Source organism: Bos taurus, chromosome 12, assembly GCF_002263795.3.
Source record: "Bos taurus isolate L1 Dominette 01449 registration number 42190680 breed Hereford chromosome 12, ARS-UCD2.0, whole genome shotgun sequence".
Classification (NCBI taxonomy): domain Eukaryota; kingdom Metazoa; phylum Chordata; class Mammalia; order Artiodactyla; family Bovidae; genus Bos; species Bos taurus.
The window spans coordinates 17,826,288-17,843,184 of NC_037339.1; the positions used below are offsets into that span (position 1 = coordinate 17,826,288).

Consider the following 16,897-nt stretch of genomic DNA (forward strand, 5'->3'; position numbering starts at 1 on the left):
ATAGTGGCTCTTTTAAAAGAATCCTTATCTTTTAAAAATACATATTAAAATATTTATGGAGGATATGAAGTAAAATGCTGTACATACTTCTAAAAAGTTTCCATTTCAAACAAGATTTAACATACCTGACACTCAAAAAAAATGTTTTCAGAAGTTTTATCAAGCACTTCACTTACATAAAGTTAATTCTCTTTAAGTGTTGCAATAATCCAATTAAAAGCTAGAAATGTTTCAAAACACAACATACCCGGACAGCTTGTTCCTTTTTGATGCCTTCTACGATATCGATAGGCTCTTTAACTATGGCCTCGGGAGTCTCAGCAGCAACATCTTCAATGTTGACACCACCGTGAGAACTTCCTATTAATACAGGACCCTAGCAGGAAGGGAAACAGAAAAAACATCTAGATTTTATTTTGGACCCATCAATAAAATCTTAAAATCTATTCATGCATACTATTAAACTTATACATCTGTCACTTCCCACTATTTTTTAACCCCCTTGAGAATTTGTCCTTGCATCTCCTACACTGTTCTTCTAAACATTCAACTGAAATAATGGAAAAGGAGGAGGAAGACACTGTCTTACCAGTGAGGGGAAAAGGATTAAAAATATATACAAAATGTATACCAAACAATATAAATATACACGTATATGTGAAATATAACCTCTACATTTCTCACAAGAACTGAAGGTTCATTAAAGTATTGTTTAAAGAACATTTAAAAAAATAATAGAAACAGTTGACTGGTACTTAAAAGGGAAAATCTAATGAACAAATGTTCAGATTTATAATCTCTAGGCTACTGGAGGTCAGTGAAAAAGAAAGCTGCTGCTACTGCTGCTAAGTCACTTCAGTCGTGTCCGACTCTGTGCAACCCCACAGACGGCAGCCCACCAGGCTCCGCCATCCCTGGGATTCTCCAAGCAAGAACACTGGAGTGGGTTGCCATTGCCTTCTCTGAAAAAGAAAGCTATCTGCCTTCAAAGAAGAGCTCCAGCTATTATCGTGAATATAATGAGACATAAATACTAATCAATTAAGTTAACTTTTAAGTCTCCTAAGCATCACTACGAACAAAGCTAGTGGAGGTGATGGAATTCCAGCTGAGCTATTTCAAATCCTGAAAGATGATGCCGTGAAAGTGCTGCACTCAATATGCCAGCAAATTTGGGAAACTCAGCAGTGGCCACAGGACTGGAAAAGGTCAGTTTTCATTCCAATCCCAAAGAAAAGCAATGCCAAAGAATGCTCAAACTACCACACAATTGCACTCATCTCACACGCTAGTAATGTAATGCTCAAAATTCTCCAAGCCAGGATTCAGCAATACGTGAACTGTGAACTTCCTGATGTTCAAGCTGGTTTTAGAAAAGGCAGAGGAACCAGAGATCAAATTGCCAACATCTGCTGGATCATGGAAAAAGCAAGAGAGTTCCAGAAAAACATCTATTTCTGCTTTATTGACTATGCCAAAGCCTTTGACTGTGTGGATCACAATAAACTGTGGAAAATTCTGAAAGAGATGGGCATACCAGACCATCTGACCTGCCTCTTGAGAAATCTGTATGCAGGTCAGGAAGCAACAGTTAGAACTGGACATGGAACAACAGACTGGTTCCAAACAGGAAAAGGAGTACGTCAAGGCTGTATATTGTCACCCTGCTCCTTTAATTTATATGCAGAGTACATCATGAGAAACGCTGGACTGGAAGAAGCACAAGCTGGAATCAAGATTGCCGGGAGAAATATCAATAACCTCAGATATGCATATGACACCACCCTTATGGCAGAAACTAAAGAGGAACTAAGAAGCCTCTTGATGAAAGTGAAAATGGAGAGTGAAAAAGTTGGCTTAAAGCTCAACATTCAGAAAGCTAAGATCATGGCATCCGGTCCCATCACTTCATGGGAAATAGATGGGGAAACAGTGGAAACAGTGTCAGACTTTATTTTTTGGGCTCCAAAATCACTGCAGATGGTGACTGTAGCCATGAAATTAAAAGACGCTTACTCCTTGGAAGGAAAGTTATGACCAACCTAGATAGCATATGCAAAAGCAGAGACATTACTTTGCCAACAAAGGTCCGTGTAAGTCAAGGCTATGGTTTTTCCTGTGGTCATGTGTGGATGTGAGAGTTGGACTGTGAAGAAGGCTGAGGGCCGAAGAATTGATGCTTTTGAAGTGTGGTGTTGGAGAAGACTCTTGAGAGTCCCTTGGACTGCAAGGAGATCCAACCAGTCCCTTCTGAAGGAGATCAGCCCTGGGATTTCTTTGGAAGGAATGATGCTAAAGCTGAAACTCCAGTACTTTGGCCACCTCATGTGAAGAGTTGACTCATTGGAAAAGACACTGATGCTGGGAGGGATTGGGGGCAGGAGGAGAAGTGGACGACAGAGGATGAAATGCTTGGATGGCATCACTGACTGAGTCTGAGTGACTCATGTGACTCTGGGAGTTGGTGATGGACAGAGAGGCCTGGCGTGCTGTGATTCATGGGGTCGCAAAGAGTCGGACACGACTGAGCGACTGAACTGAACTGAAGATCAGTTAAGGAAAAAACCTTGAAGCAAAATTATCTAACAGATTTGCCAATCTATGCACAAAACTGGAAATAATCTTAATATGCAAAAATAGGAAACGGTAAAAAACATTCTACTGAAGATTATTTAATGCTTCTGGAACGGAAAATGATTCAGTAGTATAATATGGAGAAAAAAAGGTACAAAACCCTTGATTCTATACTCAAATTTTTTTTAACATAAAGTGTGTTTAAATGTGCACCCTCCCACTATTCACAGACACACAAAAAAGATAAGAAGTAAAACATTAAATAAGACTTCTATTATTTTACTTTGTTGTGTCACTATTTGGCGATGAGCAACAACATTTTCTGAAGAAAAAAAAAAAATAACTTCTACAGTGAATATACGATTCTTAATTCAGGAAAGAAAAAAAAAAACCTAAAGACTAATTTCACTCTTCTACCCCAGCATCTAAATGTTTCAGTAACAAATTCATTTCAAGATATAAAGTAAAGAAATAATATTATTGAGTTGGCCAAAATCTTCATCCGGTTTTTTAAGTAAAAATAAAAGCCACATTTTGGAGAAGGCAATGGCACCCCACTGCAGTACTCTTGCCGGAAAATCCCATGGATGGAGGAGCCTGGTGGGCTACAGTCCATGGGGTCGCAAAGAGTCAGACACGACTGAGCGACTTCACTTTCACTTTTCACTTTCTTGCATTGGAGAAGGAAATGGCAACCCACTCCAGTGTTCTTGCCTGGAGAATCCCAGGGACGGTGGAGCCTGGTGGGCTGCCATCTATGGGGTCACACAGAGTCGGACACAACTGATGCGACTTAGCAGCAGCAGCAGCAAAAGGCATAATTGATCTCTATCAACTTCAACTGGTCTACTCGACCGAGCAGCATTGTCCAATGAAAAACATCCAGCACAAAACTTCACAAACCAATTCTGACAAATTCACTCAGTCACAGCACCTTATGCATACACTGCACAAGTCTTTTTTGTGTATTTCAGTTGCATTTTTACTTTCTTGAAACAATAAAACACAATATGCCAAAAACACTGCTTTTTTCTTCCATCTTCAATATTAAAATGGCTATACAAAAATTCACCAATTGTGATGTCCTGTTTTTTTTAAAGCTCACTGATCTGACAGCTGTCACAACACAAATCTAACAAAAGTGTTTCAAATGAAATTAAAAACAACTAAGCACTACTATAGCTGTCTTAATGGTAAAAACTGAATGAACCTTTTGGCCAAACCAAAACATTCAGTACTGTTTGGAAAACAATACAGTGTTTCAAATCCTCAAAATACAGCAATAGCCAAAGAGATGAGGCTGGGAGTATTTATTTATTTTTTTTTTTTAAAGAGAGTTATTATACTTAGGCAAAAAAAGATTTTTAAAAAGTATCAGTCTTCAAGGAAAAAAAACTGTGTGGTAGAGGAATAAGGGTGGGTGGAAGATTTATATTTCCCTGTACATCTTTGTACCTTTTAAATGTAATATTACATGACTAGATTTCAATATTGTTGTTACTGTTCAGTGGCTAAGTTGTGTCCAACTCTTTGTGACCCCATGGACTGTAGCATGCCAGGCTTCCCTGTTTTCACTATCTCCAGGAGGCTGCTCAAGCTCATGTCTACTGAGTTGATGATGCCATCCAACCATCTCATTCCTTGTCATCCCCTTCTCCTCATGCCCTCAATCTTATCCAGCATCAAGGTCTTTTCCAATAAATCGGTTCATTGCATCAGGTGTCCAAAGTACTGGAGCTTCAGCTTCAGCATCAGTCCTTCCAATGAATATCCAGGGTTGATTTCCTTCAGGACTGACTGGTTTGATCTCCTTGCTGTGCAAAGGACTCGCAAGAGTCTTCTCCAACACCACAATTCAAAAGCATCAATTCTTCTGCGCTCAGCCTTCTTTATAGTCCAATTCTCACATCCATACATGAATACTGGAAAAACCACAGCTTTGACTATATGGACCTTTGTCGGAAAAGTGATGTCTCTGCTTTTCAATACACTCTCTAGGTTTGTCATTGCTTTTCTTCCAAGGAGCAAGAGTCTTAATTTCACGGCTGCAGTCACCATCCATAGTGTTTTGCAGCCCAAGAAAATAAAGTCTGTCACTGTTTTCATTTTCCCCCCTTTATTTGCCATGAAGTGATGGGACCAGATCTTAGGTATGATACACATAAAAGCAGTTGAAGACAGTAAATTTCATATTCTATGTTTCTGACCACAACTTTAAAAAATGACAGCTCTAGACCACAAGTTCAGTGAGCTTCTGAGGTTGCACAATACTCTGCATGTTGTCACATATCAGTATGTAAGGAAGGGGACACAACCCTGAAGCAAATGAAAACTTTATGTGTGGGACTCTCCCAGACCGCACCCTGTGCATTTCCATTTCGCTGGTTCTGGCTTTTATCCTTTGGCTATAATAAAACTGTAATCACAAATACAGTATTTTCCTAAGGTCTGTGAGTCATTCTAGCAAATTATGAACCTGAGGGATACTAGGAATCCCTAAATTTGTTGCCAGTTAGTCAGAAGTGAGGGTGACCTGGGGACGCTAAACTTGCAACTGATATCTGAACTGAGGGCAGTCATGCAGAGGAATGTGCCCTGAACCTGTGAAGTCTGGCTCAACTCTGGGTATCCTGGTGTCAGAACTCACTGCAACACACACACACACACACACAATTTAACATAAGAATTCACTGTTGCTTTCTGAAACTAAAGAAGAAAACAGACGCAAGCCCAAGTAAAGGGAAATGTTTGAAATTAAAAGTATAATTTTTACTTTCTCTACTGTCAGGAAGCATTTAACAGGAGGCTTCCTGTGTGCTGTTTTGGATCTGTCAGGAATTCTGTTCCTTATTAATTCCTGAATATTCAGGAATTAAGAGGAGAGGCAAGCCTCTCCCAGAGACTGAGGAATCCAGGCATTTCTTTCCTTAGTTTTTCTATACGGTGATAAGTACCCTCTTCCTTCTTGTGAACCATATGGTAAAAGTGATTATTTACAACTCTCTATTATGGATCGCCTATGTTTTGTAAGTCTGGAATGTTAATCTTTATCTTTGCTGAGAATAACTACAGTATACATGCCCACACCATGTTGATTAAAACCCCTCTGCTCCATCAGAGCTCTGGTCCCCGTGTCTTGCTTTCTCTTTCTCCTTCTCTTTCTCTCTCTCTCTCTCCCTCCCTCTTTCTCTCTCAGGCTATTTCTTTGGAGCACAGAGGCTCTCTGAGTTCACTTTCCTGCCCGGGCTTCTAAGACCCACTCGAGAAGGTGCTCTGTGCCTTCACCCCATCAAGAGGGCGCCTGAGGCCTCCATGAACAGAGCAAGGCTGGTGCCAGGGACTTTACTGGCTTTCTGTGTAAACCAAGGAATATCAGCCTCTTTCTCTCTTCTTTACTTTCTTATCGGTCCACTCTGGACCACCAGGTTCCGGTCCATTAAAGGACCTCAGCAAGTGGCGCCCAGAACAGGGACTTGGTACACGTATGCACATTCGGACGGAGTGACCCCAGGGCCTATTGAGGCCGGTAAGTATTAAGACATGGGTAAAACGGCTGGAAAGCCCCATCACTTTTCTACTTTACTTCATCACTTATTTAAAGTTCAGGGACTTAATGAAAGGTATGCTGATTTTTTAGCTAGATTACAAACTGCTATTTCCCATACTGTAATTAGAGAAGCAGCCAAAAGGCAACTAGAGAAATTACTTGCTTATGAAAATGCAAATCAGGAATGTCAAAAAGCTATAGCTCCAATTCATGAGACAGGGACTATTATTGATTATTTGAAGGCTTGTCGCAATCTAGGATTAGAAATTCAAAAGATGCAAATGGTAGCTGAAACAATAGCTGCTGCCTTAAGAAAGGGAAATAAAGGATGCTTTACATGTGGAAATAAGAACCATTTAAAAAGGGACGGCCCTAAGAAAGCTTAAAAAAAAAGAAAAAAATATGAAAAAATATAAAAATAAAAAACCTCCAAAAATCTGCCCTCACTGCCATAGAGAAATGCATTGGGCCAAAGATTGTAAGTCTAAATTTGACACTGAAAGAAAACCTATTCCAGGAAACTCCAAGCAGAGGACCCCCCAGGTCCCCTTCAACAAAAACCTGGGGCAAATTCCATCTTTTCTCTCAAACCCTCAACATCCGGCAGTGCTGCCCTCGATATACCAGCTTTGTTTTTAGATAATATGAAGTTAATGAGCTCTATTTAAATTCAAATTCACGTGAACTGAAAAATATTAAATATAATGTTTATTTAAATATAAATATAATATAAATATAATTGTTTGCTAATCTAATTAAGACATGTCTTAAGTCATCAACATTATATAGTACTTTTATTATGCCTAGGTTTAAGGTAAACTAAATTTGTCAACAAAAAGGTAACTCTTTATATATATATATAAATATATATATATATATATATATAAACGAGATGAAAACTTTTAGATAAACTCTACTAAAAAAAATTATATTTTAATAGAATAATCTATTATTATAATCTATTATTATAATAATCTCTTTAGTTCAGTTGCTCAGTTGTGTCCAACTCTTTGTGACCCCATGAATCGCAGCATGCCAGGCCTCCCAGTCCATCACCAACTCCTGGAGTTCACTCAAACTCACGTCCATCCAGTCGGTGATGCCATCCAGCTATCTCATCCTCTGTCGTCCCCTTCTCCTCTTGCCCCCAATCCCTCCCAGCATCAGAGTCTTTTCCAATGAGTCAACTCTCCGCATGAGGTGGCCAAAGTACTAGAGTTTCAGCTTTAGCATCATTCCTTCCAAAGAAATCCCAGGGCTGATCTCCTTCTGAATGGACTGGTTGGATCTCCTCGCAGTCCAAGGGACTCTCAAGAGTCTTCTCCAACACCACAGTTCAAAAGCATCAATTCTTCAGTGCTCAGCTTTCTTCACAGTCCAACTCTCACATCCATACATGACTACTGGAAAAACCGTAGCCTTGACTAGACAGACCTTTGTTGGCAAAGTAATGTCTCTGCTTTTGAATATGCTATCTAGGTTGGTCATAACTTTCCTTCCAAGGACTAAGCATCTTTTAATTTCATGGCTGCAATCACCATCTGCAGTGATTTTGAAGCCCAAAAAAATAATCTCTTAAGACTGGGATAACTTAAATTTCTAGAGTTGTACTAAACTAAATAATAAAAGTTTATTAAATAACTAGGTCATTTCCAAATAAAATAAGATTTTAAAACATTAATTACTGAACATTAACTTCCTCTTACAAAAAGTTTTTCTTACAGAAAAATGAAAGAGATTTTAAACTATTAATAAATATATAATGTATTATATATAAATATATTTTATATACTAAATATATATAATATAATAAATATATTCACCAATCTATAAAATGCTAATATATGACACTTCATAGTTGCTAAGGAAAAGCTAGATATATGCTTTTAATAAAAAGATATAAGATATGGCAAACTCAGATATACATTCCACATTTTTCCTGGGGGCCACTGCTCATTTAACAAACAATATAATTATTAAAATAACTTGGAAGTATGACAAGCCTATTTGGACAGAGCAGTGGCCCCTCATGAAAGAGAAATTACAGGCAGCTAAGGAACTTATAGATACACAACTAGAATTAAAGCATATTGAGGAATCTTGTTCTCCTTGGAACTCTCCTATTTTTGTTATAAAAAAGAAATCTAACAAATGGCGTCTCTTAACAGACCTCTACCCATCACACAAGGTATTAAGCTTTTATTTGGGCCACACCTCTTCGTGGTGAGGCTATACAACATGTTATAACTCACTTATTAGCTTGTTTTGCTGTAATGGGAACTCCTAGTTCTATAAAAATAGACAATGGCCCTCCCTGTATTTCTGGACACTTTAAACAATTTTTACAATCTTCTTCTGTTAAACATATTACAGGTATTGCTTATAATCCACAGGTACAAGGTATAGGCAAACGAGCACATCACACACTAAAACTGCAAATAAAAAAATTTAAAAAGGGGGAATACACAGGAACCATATGGTAAAAGTGATTATTTACAACTCTCTGTCTCTTTATTATGGATCGCCTATGTTTTATAAGTCTGGAATTTTAATCTTTATCTTTGCTGAGAATAACTACAGTATATATGCCCACACCATGTTGATTAAAACACCTCTGCTCCATTAGAGCTTTGGTCCCCGTGTCTGTCTTTCTCTCTCTCTCTCAGGCTATTTCTTTGGAGCGCAGAGGCTCTCTGAGTTCACTTTCCTGCCCAAGCTTCTAAAACCCTCTTGAGAAGGTGCTCTGCACATTCACCCCATTGAGAGGGCGCCTGAGGCCTCTGTAAAGAGAGCAAGCCCCATGCCAGGGGCTTTATTGGCTTTCTGCGTAAACCAAATAATATCAGCCTCTTTCTCTCTACTTTCTTTTCGGTCGACTTCGGACCACCAGGTTCCGGTCCATTAAAGGACCTCAACACTCTACAAACTTCAAATGAAAAGGTATTCTTCATTTCCTCCCTAGAAAGGCAATTCATAATTATAAGCTTTTACAGAGATCTAAAGAGAGAGGAAAAAATTCAGATTTAAGAGTCTATCTACTACTGTCCTCCTACTGAAGTATAATATAGATGAATTAATCTACAGATTAATATTATTTTATTCAAAAGAAGAGGTAGAATAAATAAACTTTTAGAGTTTATTTGAACATTTTATTTTAGTTTTACAGTCCTTTTCTTCTCATATCTACTAATAAGAGAAGTGAAGAGCCACATAAAATGCAGCGCTACTGGGGGAAAATAGTTAATATTAAATTCTCACTAAAGTAATGATTAGATCTCTAAGAGTTGGCTATAAGTTAGAGAAAAATCTAAAAAAATACAGAAGAAATTAAATATAGAAACTGAACTGCTTATAAACTGAACTGAAAGTGAACTGCTCTTTGTACTAATTCCCTGACTAGAAAGAAACCCTCAAATTTGTAGTCAACTGTTCAGAAGAAAGCTTACATAGGAAAATAAGAAAGAGATCTGTTAAAACAATGGCTGTAGTTTTGCATATGGTCATGCCTGTTGAATGAATTGGTAGTTCAAATAATCTGCATTTCAACTCTGAAATTTCAGTGATAAACTTTCAGAACAGTAAGTTTTAGCAAAGAATTATAATTTCAAATAAATTAATAATGCTATTTTCACATTCTTAGCCTAAATTTCTCTTTTCTTGTCAGTCTTACGAAAGGTTTTGCCCTAAAATGGAACTGAATTTAAAATTATATGACAAAGAAGCCACTTCATATATCTCTTTTTAAAGAAATAAAAGTATGGAAAATAAAATTTGGAATTCTTGCAGCACATTTTATATCTAATCCAAGAAAGTAAAAAAAAAAAAAAAAACTGACAGAGTTAAATGTACCATTCATTTACAGCAGCCTGCAATGTTTTACTAGAAAAATTAAGTAGCAAATATGATTTGTTAAATTAGATTTGTCTCAGCCCAAAAGTACCCAATGGGTACTAGGCAAATGTTAAGAAATTTTAAAGTGCCAAAATACTGAAGAGGAACTTAAAATCAATTTTGGGGGGCACATCAACCCTATGGTACATATCTGCTCAGGCTTCCTTATGTGATACACACTGAAGAAGACCAGTAGAGTTTATGATTCATCTCCTAAAAACAGATAAGCAACCAAATCAATTTTTAAAAAGCTATTAACTCAGAAGCATTTGACTTTAATTCAATCAAAATGTGCTTTTCTTTTTAATTTAAATGGCTGACTTATTTTTTGTTGTTTAATAAGCAACTGTCCACAGGGATTCCCAAAATAGTTCACTGTACCCCCAAAAGTAACACCAACCAACTCCACATTGGTCTAACATGATAGTATCAAACTACATTATAATGTCTTTGGCTGAATGGTTCAACTAGTACTACTGAATTTTCAGCATGAATTACTACAACTATGTATACTTGTACAAATGAAATAAAAACAGTTTTCCTTAATAAGACTCTGAGTTCTCTGAAAATTCAAGTTCTTAAAATGAATTCAAATTTGATCATTTTCTCTATTGCTTTAACATATCTTTAATAAAACATATTCACAGTGTTATAGCTGTATCTTTAAAACACATTCAGTTTGCTACATTTATTCCCATAAAAATGAGCTACTCTGAATGTGCAATATAACAGGACTCATTATTTCAAACTGTTTAGGCACATGTATCCTGTTCCTGGCTATAACAAAAAGTAAAAACATAATAACTAACAGAATGATAGATGTTGATATATAACATCACTGAAAAGGAAAAGAAAATGTAGAAAAACATAAATGAATTTGTAAAAACATAATTTTTATAAATGTTTGTAATATACAAGATTACTGTCATGGGATTTCTAAGGCAACTTACAAAAGCAAATTCTATCACATGAAGAAACCTAGAGGTAAAGACATCACTTCCAAACAAAACAATGCTTTTTATCTTATATCCTGAGCGGGTTTTTACTACCATCTAGTGTTATACCTTAAGAAATACTTTCTTATAAAAATTAAAAGTTACAAAAGACATTTTATAATATCATTCAAAAATTATTAGAAGACTTAATTAAATGTTAAAAAAAAAACACAGTATGGAAAACAGCTATTTTTTTAAAAGACATTTTATATAAGAAAATAGTTTCATGACTCTTAAAATTTATGTCATATTACCAATTATATAATTTAGTGATGTTCTACATCAAATCTTGACCAGGGCTACCAAATATGAACCCAGTCTTCAAAAGACAAGGTAGTTAGCACACAGATTCAGCTCATAAAACTTAACCAATGCACTCAGAAAGCCAGATAATTATACTATAAAATGACTCAACACCCTCTCCAAGCACAGGATCTACGCAAGAAATTTCTCTTCCCATGATGCCTTAAATTCATTGCTAGCATATTAAGTTCCACAAAGAAAGCAAGGCAGAATAAGGTTATGTTTTTTAGAAGCATACTGTTTGCTACTGAATGTCTTCCTTGAACTTATCCAGTAGCAGGTCATCATGAAACAAACCTCAAAGTATAAAAATACCAAAAAGCTGAAAAAGACAAAGATGAAGCCAGGGGTACACATTCTCTTAGTGGATACAGAGACTTTCTCTTTGGTTAGACTATTTTACTGTGCTAGAAGTTATTTTCTCAGTTTATGGAATCTAAAGGTGAATCAGAGATGATTTAAGCTGCTCTTATCAAATTAACAATTTAGAAATTCTGTGGGTTTTATTTCAGCATGGTTTTACCTACAATTTTTATTACAAGATTCTATTAAGTTTTACGGCATTAATCATGTTGTTTTTTTAAACAAAAACATTGTTCTCCTGACATACACAAATAGATTATGGACCATACCTTTTTAATCTTTCCCATACAAATAGAAATAATGATCAACTTTTGAAACTGAATGTAATAAGATCATCCTAAATGTATCATGTCTACAATTACTCACTTGAAATGACCTTTCCATTGTGATTGCAAAGTAGTATTCTCTCCTGGGATATCTTCGTTCACAAACCAATACTTGATTGCATATCCTGCCCTTTTCTCCTGTTTGCTTGGTAAACAACTTTTTCCCAATCATTTGTGAGGAAACAGCTTTTGCTTCTTCTGGACTAAAATAAGAAAAAGAACTCAAACTCTTTTCTCCTCCAAGTGAGATAAATATAAGCACATGACAGCCAAAACCTTATCTCGCCTACTACTTATCAATTCAATAAGGGCATCTTTTATAATATTCATTATTTCTTTAATAGTGATGATTTAAAAAAAAAAAACTTACGAGAAAACTATCTTCACTCCTCCTTTGAGGCCACTTTCAAATGTTCCTTTTCCTCTGCCACCAGCCAAAACTTGCGCCTTTATCACAACATCTTTTGAACCTAGAAGAAAAACACTTCTATTAGATACGAAGCATGGAGCAGCACACAACACACAATACTTTGCTATTAAACATACATATTTAGCAACCTTACTAAACGTAGTAAATTAAAGATCCATTTACCCACAATGTTGAAAAATGAGGCACTCCATGTACATAGATTTTCTAGATTAGGACACTAAAACATTCACCACCTAAAGATTCACAAACTTAAAAAAATCAGCCACTCATTAAACCATTTCTTAAGCATACTGAAAACAAGTTTACCTTTATCTGGTACTTTAAATATTAATTACTCTGCAAGGTACTAAATTTACAAAATTGAGAGTCAAATACCTTCCTAACAGTTTCCTCCCTCCCTGCTGCTACTGCTGCTAAGTAGCTTCAGTCGTGTCCGACTCTGTGAGACCCCCTAGACGGCAGCCCACCAGGCTCCCCCATCCCTGGGATACTCCAGGCATGAACACTGGAGTGGGTTGCCATTTCCTCCTCCAATGCATGAAAGTGAAAAGTCAAAGTGAAGTCGCTTAGTCGTGTCCGACTCTTAGCGACCCCATGGACTGCAGCCTACCAGGCTCCTCCGCCCATGGGATTTTCCAGGCAAGAGTACTGGAGTTGGGTGCCATTGCCTTCTCCATCCTCCCTCCCTATTGATATGTAACCTTGCTATCCTATGAAACTTTGAGGTATAAATGCTGCTTTGAGTAGAAATGTACCATGAGTTTGAGGGCAAGTTCCACTACTGATACCAGCTCACATCATCCCACTGACACTCTCCAGCTGTACTGTTGTGAGGGAGGTGACAGGAATTAAGGCATGTTAACCCAAAGATTCCAGAATGTTATGCTTCCAAGTCTTTAAGACATTTTTTTCAGCAAATAATTGAATTTTTCTTCTTTAACAGGTAAACTGATCTCTTTTCTTTCCTTTTCTAACATGATGAAGAAAATTATCAAACTAGCTATTTAGCTTAGGTACTACTCTTCATGATTCAGAGCAACACTTTTTAGAGGTGCATTCTGTCTCCCAAGACAGGTAGAATTTCAGAGCCTTCTCATTTCACGTCTCAGAGTATTTTGCCCATACTCAGGTGGTGCAGTGTTACCGCCTGAATCTGCAGAATCCACCTGCCAGTGCAGAAGACAAGGGTTTGATCCCTGGGTGGGGAAGAGCCCCTGGAGGAAGAAATGGCAACCACTCCAGTATTCTCGCCTGGAAAAATCCACGGACAGAGGAACCCAGTGGGCTACAGTCCATAGGGTCTCAAAGTCATGACTGAGCACAGATGCATGCTCAGTTACACTGTTAAACTGTTACAGCAGTGTAACATCACTATTACATTACAAAAAACAATTACCCTTTGAGGTCAGGATTAAGGACATTGTTATATTATTTGTTGTATCCTCAGCAGGAAGAGGTCCCTGGGAAGTAACGACCACTCCATAAATGTGTATCTGAATAGGCTAAAGATGGGAATTCTACCACCAGGAAAGGCCATCTCTAACATGCATATACCAAGCCAAATGAGAGGGCACCCTCACCTGATCAAGGAGGTAACAAATACAGATTGTGATCAAATAAGAAATGATCAAAAGTAACTTCCCTGGGAGTTACAGGCAGAGTCCTTACAATGGCCTCAAGGCTCTGTGTAATCCCCTAGAACCCCTGCCCCTTGTATTACATCCCCCTCGCTGTTCACACACCAGCTACTCTAGTCTCTCTGGTCCTGAGCATGTTCCTCTCTTCCTTCAGGATCTGGCTCCCAGCAACCTCTCTCCCTGGAATACTCTGCATACAGGTATCCATTTAGGAGAGGTACCCATTCCTTTTCAGTTTTTCTTTAAGTCTAAATTGTCCATGAGGTTCAGGTTCACCCTGATCACTCTACTTAACACTCTGACTGCCCACCACCAATCCGCCTTACCCTGATCTTTTTTTTTTTTTTTAATAGAAGCCATTGCCTTCAAACATAATTTCTCGTGTTTATTATTTTTGTTTTGTTCCCTCACTAGAATGTAGACTCCAGAAGGGCAGAATCTTGTTCAGTGATATTTACAAGATCCTGGGAGAGTTCCTAGTACACAATATATTCTGAATGATGAATAAAAGAACAGTTACAAATCAAGAGAATTCTTATGAATCCAGATTTTCCACTGTTCTTGAAAAATCTGAATTGGAAATCCTGGGCCCTACATCCAGAAATGACTAAAAGTGTTTTGTTTACATAAGACATTATTTCAATTTGCCACAGTCCCCACCATTCCCAAATGTAACAACTAATTTTAGATAAAGATTAGAGAAAGTTGAGAAATTTCCTTAAAACTGACAATCATTTCCTTATTGAGAAGACAACAGGTAGCCTCAGGGACTACAGCAAATTAGAGTGCATGCCCAAATTATTGATAAAAGCAGCAGCCACTAGTCATTTTACCTGTTTCTGATTACCTGTTGAGTCAGTTTTCCAGTACTTAAATATTCATTTAAATCCAAAGAGGATATCTGTAATCCAAACAGTATAAATGTAATATAAAAATGGACAACAGTTAAACTGGTGCTTTGCTGGGCTAAATTCAAACATTCCTATTCATCAAGCTGGGAACTTAACATACTGATCTATTAAGTAAGAGTAATGAAGTTCTATTTCTTCAAAAACATTTTACAAAACAAAAAGCTCTTCCCCCAAAGTGTCAATTTTTGTTTTCTTAGGCAAATAAACTCCTTAAGGGCACAAAAGATTCTTCAAAAGTTACTTCTAAATAAGTCCTTCACAACAAAAGAAGAGAGAAAAAAAAAAAAAACACACACACAAGTAATGACACACAATCTCATCATCTAGCAAAACAGGGAGAATAAGAAGATAAATCTGAGGACAAATGATTGAAAGAAGATTTTATTCAATTCCATTAATTCAATCAACAGTTACATCTACATACGAGATAACTGTGCTAGAGTTCTTGATACAACAATGAGCAGAGAGCTCAGTCTTACTGGATTTGGCCCTTTCTCTAGTCAGACAAGAGCAAAATTTGTGTGTCTCAAGATTATTTTTAAAGTATATTCACCATCCCGCCTAGCTTTTGACATTGACATTGACAAGTCGCTCAGTTATGCCCGAGTCTTTGAGACCCTATGGACTGTAGCCTACCAGGCTCTTCTGTCCATGGGATTTTCCAGACAAGAGTACTGGAGTGGGTTGCCATTTCCTTCTCCAAGGGATCTTCCTGACCCAAGGATTGAACCCGGGTCTCCCACATTGTAGCCAGACGCTTTACCATCTGAGCCATGAGGGAATCTAATCACTCACAAATGTTGTTAAGCACTCCTCATATACAGTCATCTAGTAAGACATTGGTAAAAGGAAAAGGAGGCAAAGTCCTGTTGCATGCCAAAAGAAATCTGCCTCCAAGCAGACATTCACTAATCGGCACCCTCCGCATGTTTATTTATCCAGAGAGAAATTCTATCTCAACTATACTAGAATCCAAACTATATTTCTACAATCAACAGGGAAATCATAAGAATTCTACCAAATGCCTTAGTGAAATCATGTTTTCTTAAAGCAGTAACTGTAAGGAGGAGATGGGAACCTGCTCTTAGAACTGACCCCAAATGATAACTATTTCTCTGTACTTAACAACCCTTTGATAATCCATTCCAGAAATGCCTCCATTATCTTCCAACTCATCACCCTTCATTGTATGGACTCCTATGAGTCTTAAAATACTGGAATTAGATTTCTTTCCAACCATTCTCCTATCCCTAACTTCAATTATTCACAATAGGTAAAACTTGTCCCTAGGGCAGTGTTTTCAAACTTTTATCACAATCATGCCAGAAAATGATAGAATTTGTAGGGAATACTGGGGAAAGAGGTCAGAGCTCTTTTGGAAGGAGTTACCAGCTACAGGGCTCAGGGGTCCCAGGCCTCATGCTAACCAGACTTCTCTTGCCACCCACAGGACTGAAGGGAAGCAATACTTTGTCACATCTGTAACACATTTTTGCCCTAAGTTTATCAGTTGGTGAGGTAAGACTTTAAAAAAAAAAAATGGGAATTAACATTTTATGAATTTTGGAGTAACTAAGAAGCAAAAATCAGCCAAAATCAGCACTGAAAATTGCTAGCTAGATGGAAAGAATCAGGTGTATTTCTAGCATACCTCATAACACAACTTGTACAATTACATCCCATAATCGGTATCTTCTGATATTAATGACTCACCACAAAAAACAAAATTGTTTCAACATTCTTCAAACAGCTATGAAATGCATCTTTTAAAATGTAGTGTTTCTGATTCTTTAGATTTAAAGGTCCTATTTGTCACTAATCCCGCTCCATATGACAATCATCATTTGCAGCCTTCTTTGACAAAAGCACACTTTCTAGATAAACATGATGCCTTCTGTTCCAAGGGCCTCAAAATCAGAG

The 16,897-nt window shown here is 37.3% G+C and overlaps 1 protein-coding gene across 1 annotated transcript in view; it reads right to left on the reverse strand.

The window, feature by feature from the left end:
- SUCLA2 (succinate-CoA ligase ADP-forming subunit beta) overlaps positions 1-16,897 on the reverse strand; it is a 44,612-nt gene that overhangs the window by 16,961 nt on the left and 10,754 nt on the right. Inside the window, 3 exon segments of the mRNA NM_001075493.1 lie at positions 248-376; positions 12,040-12,202; positions 12,370-12,469. Coding sequence (NP_001068961.1) covers positions 248-376; positions 12,040-12,202; positions 12,370-12,469 — 392 coding nt within the window.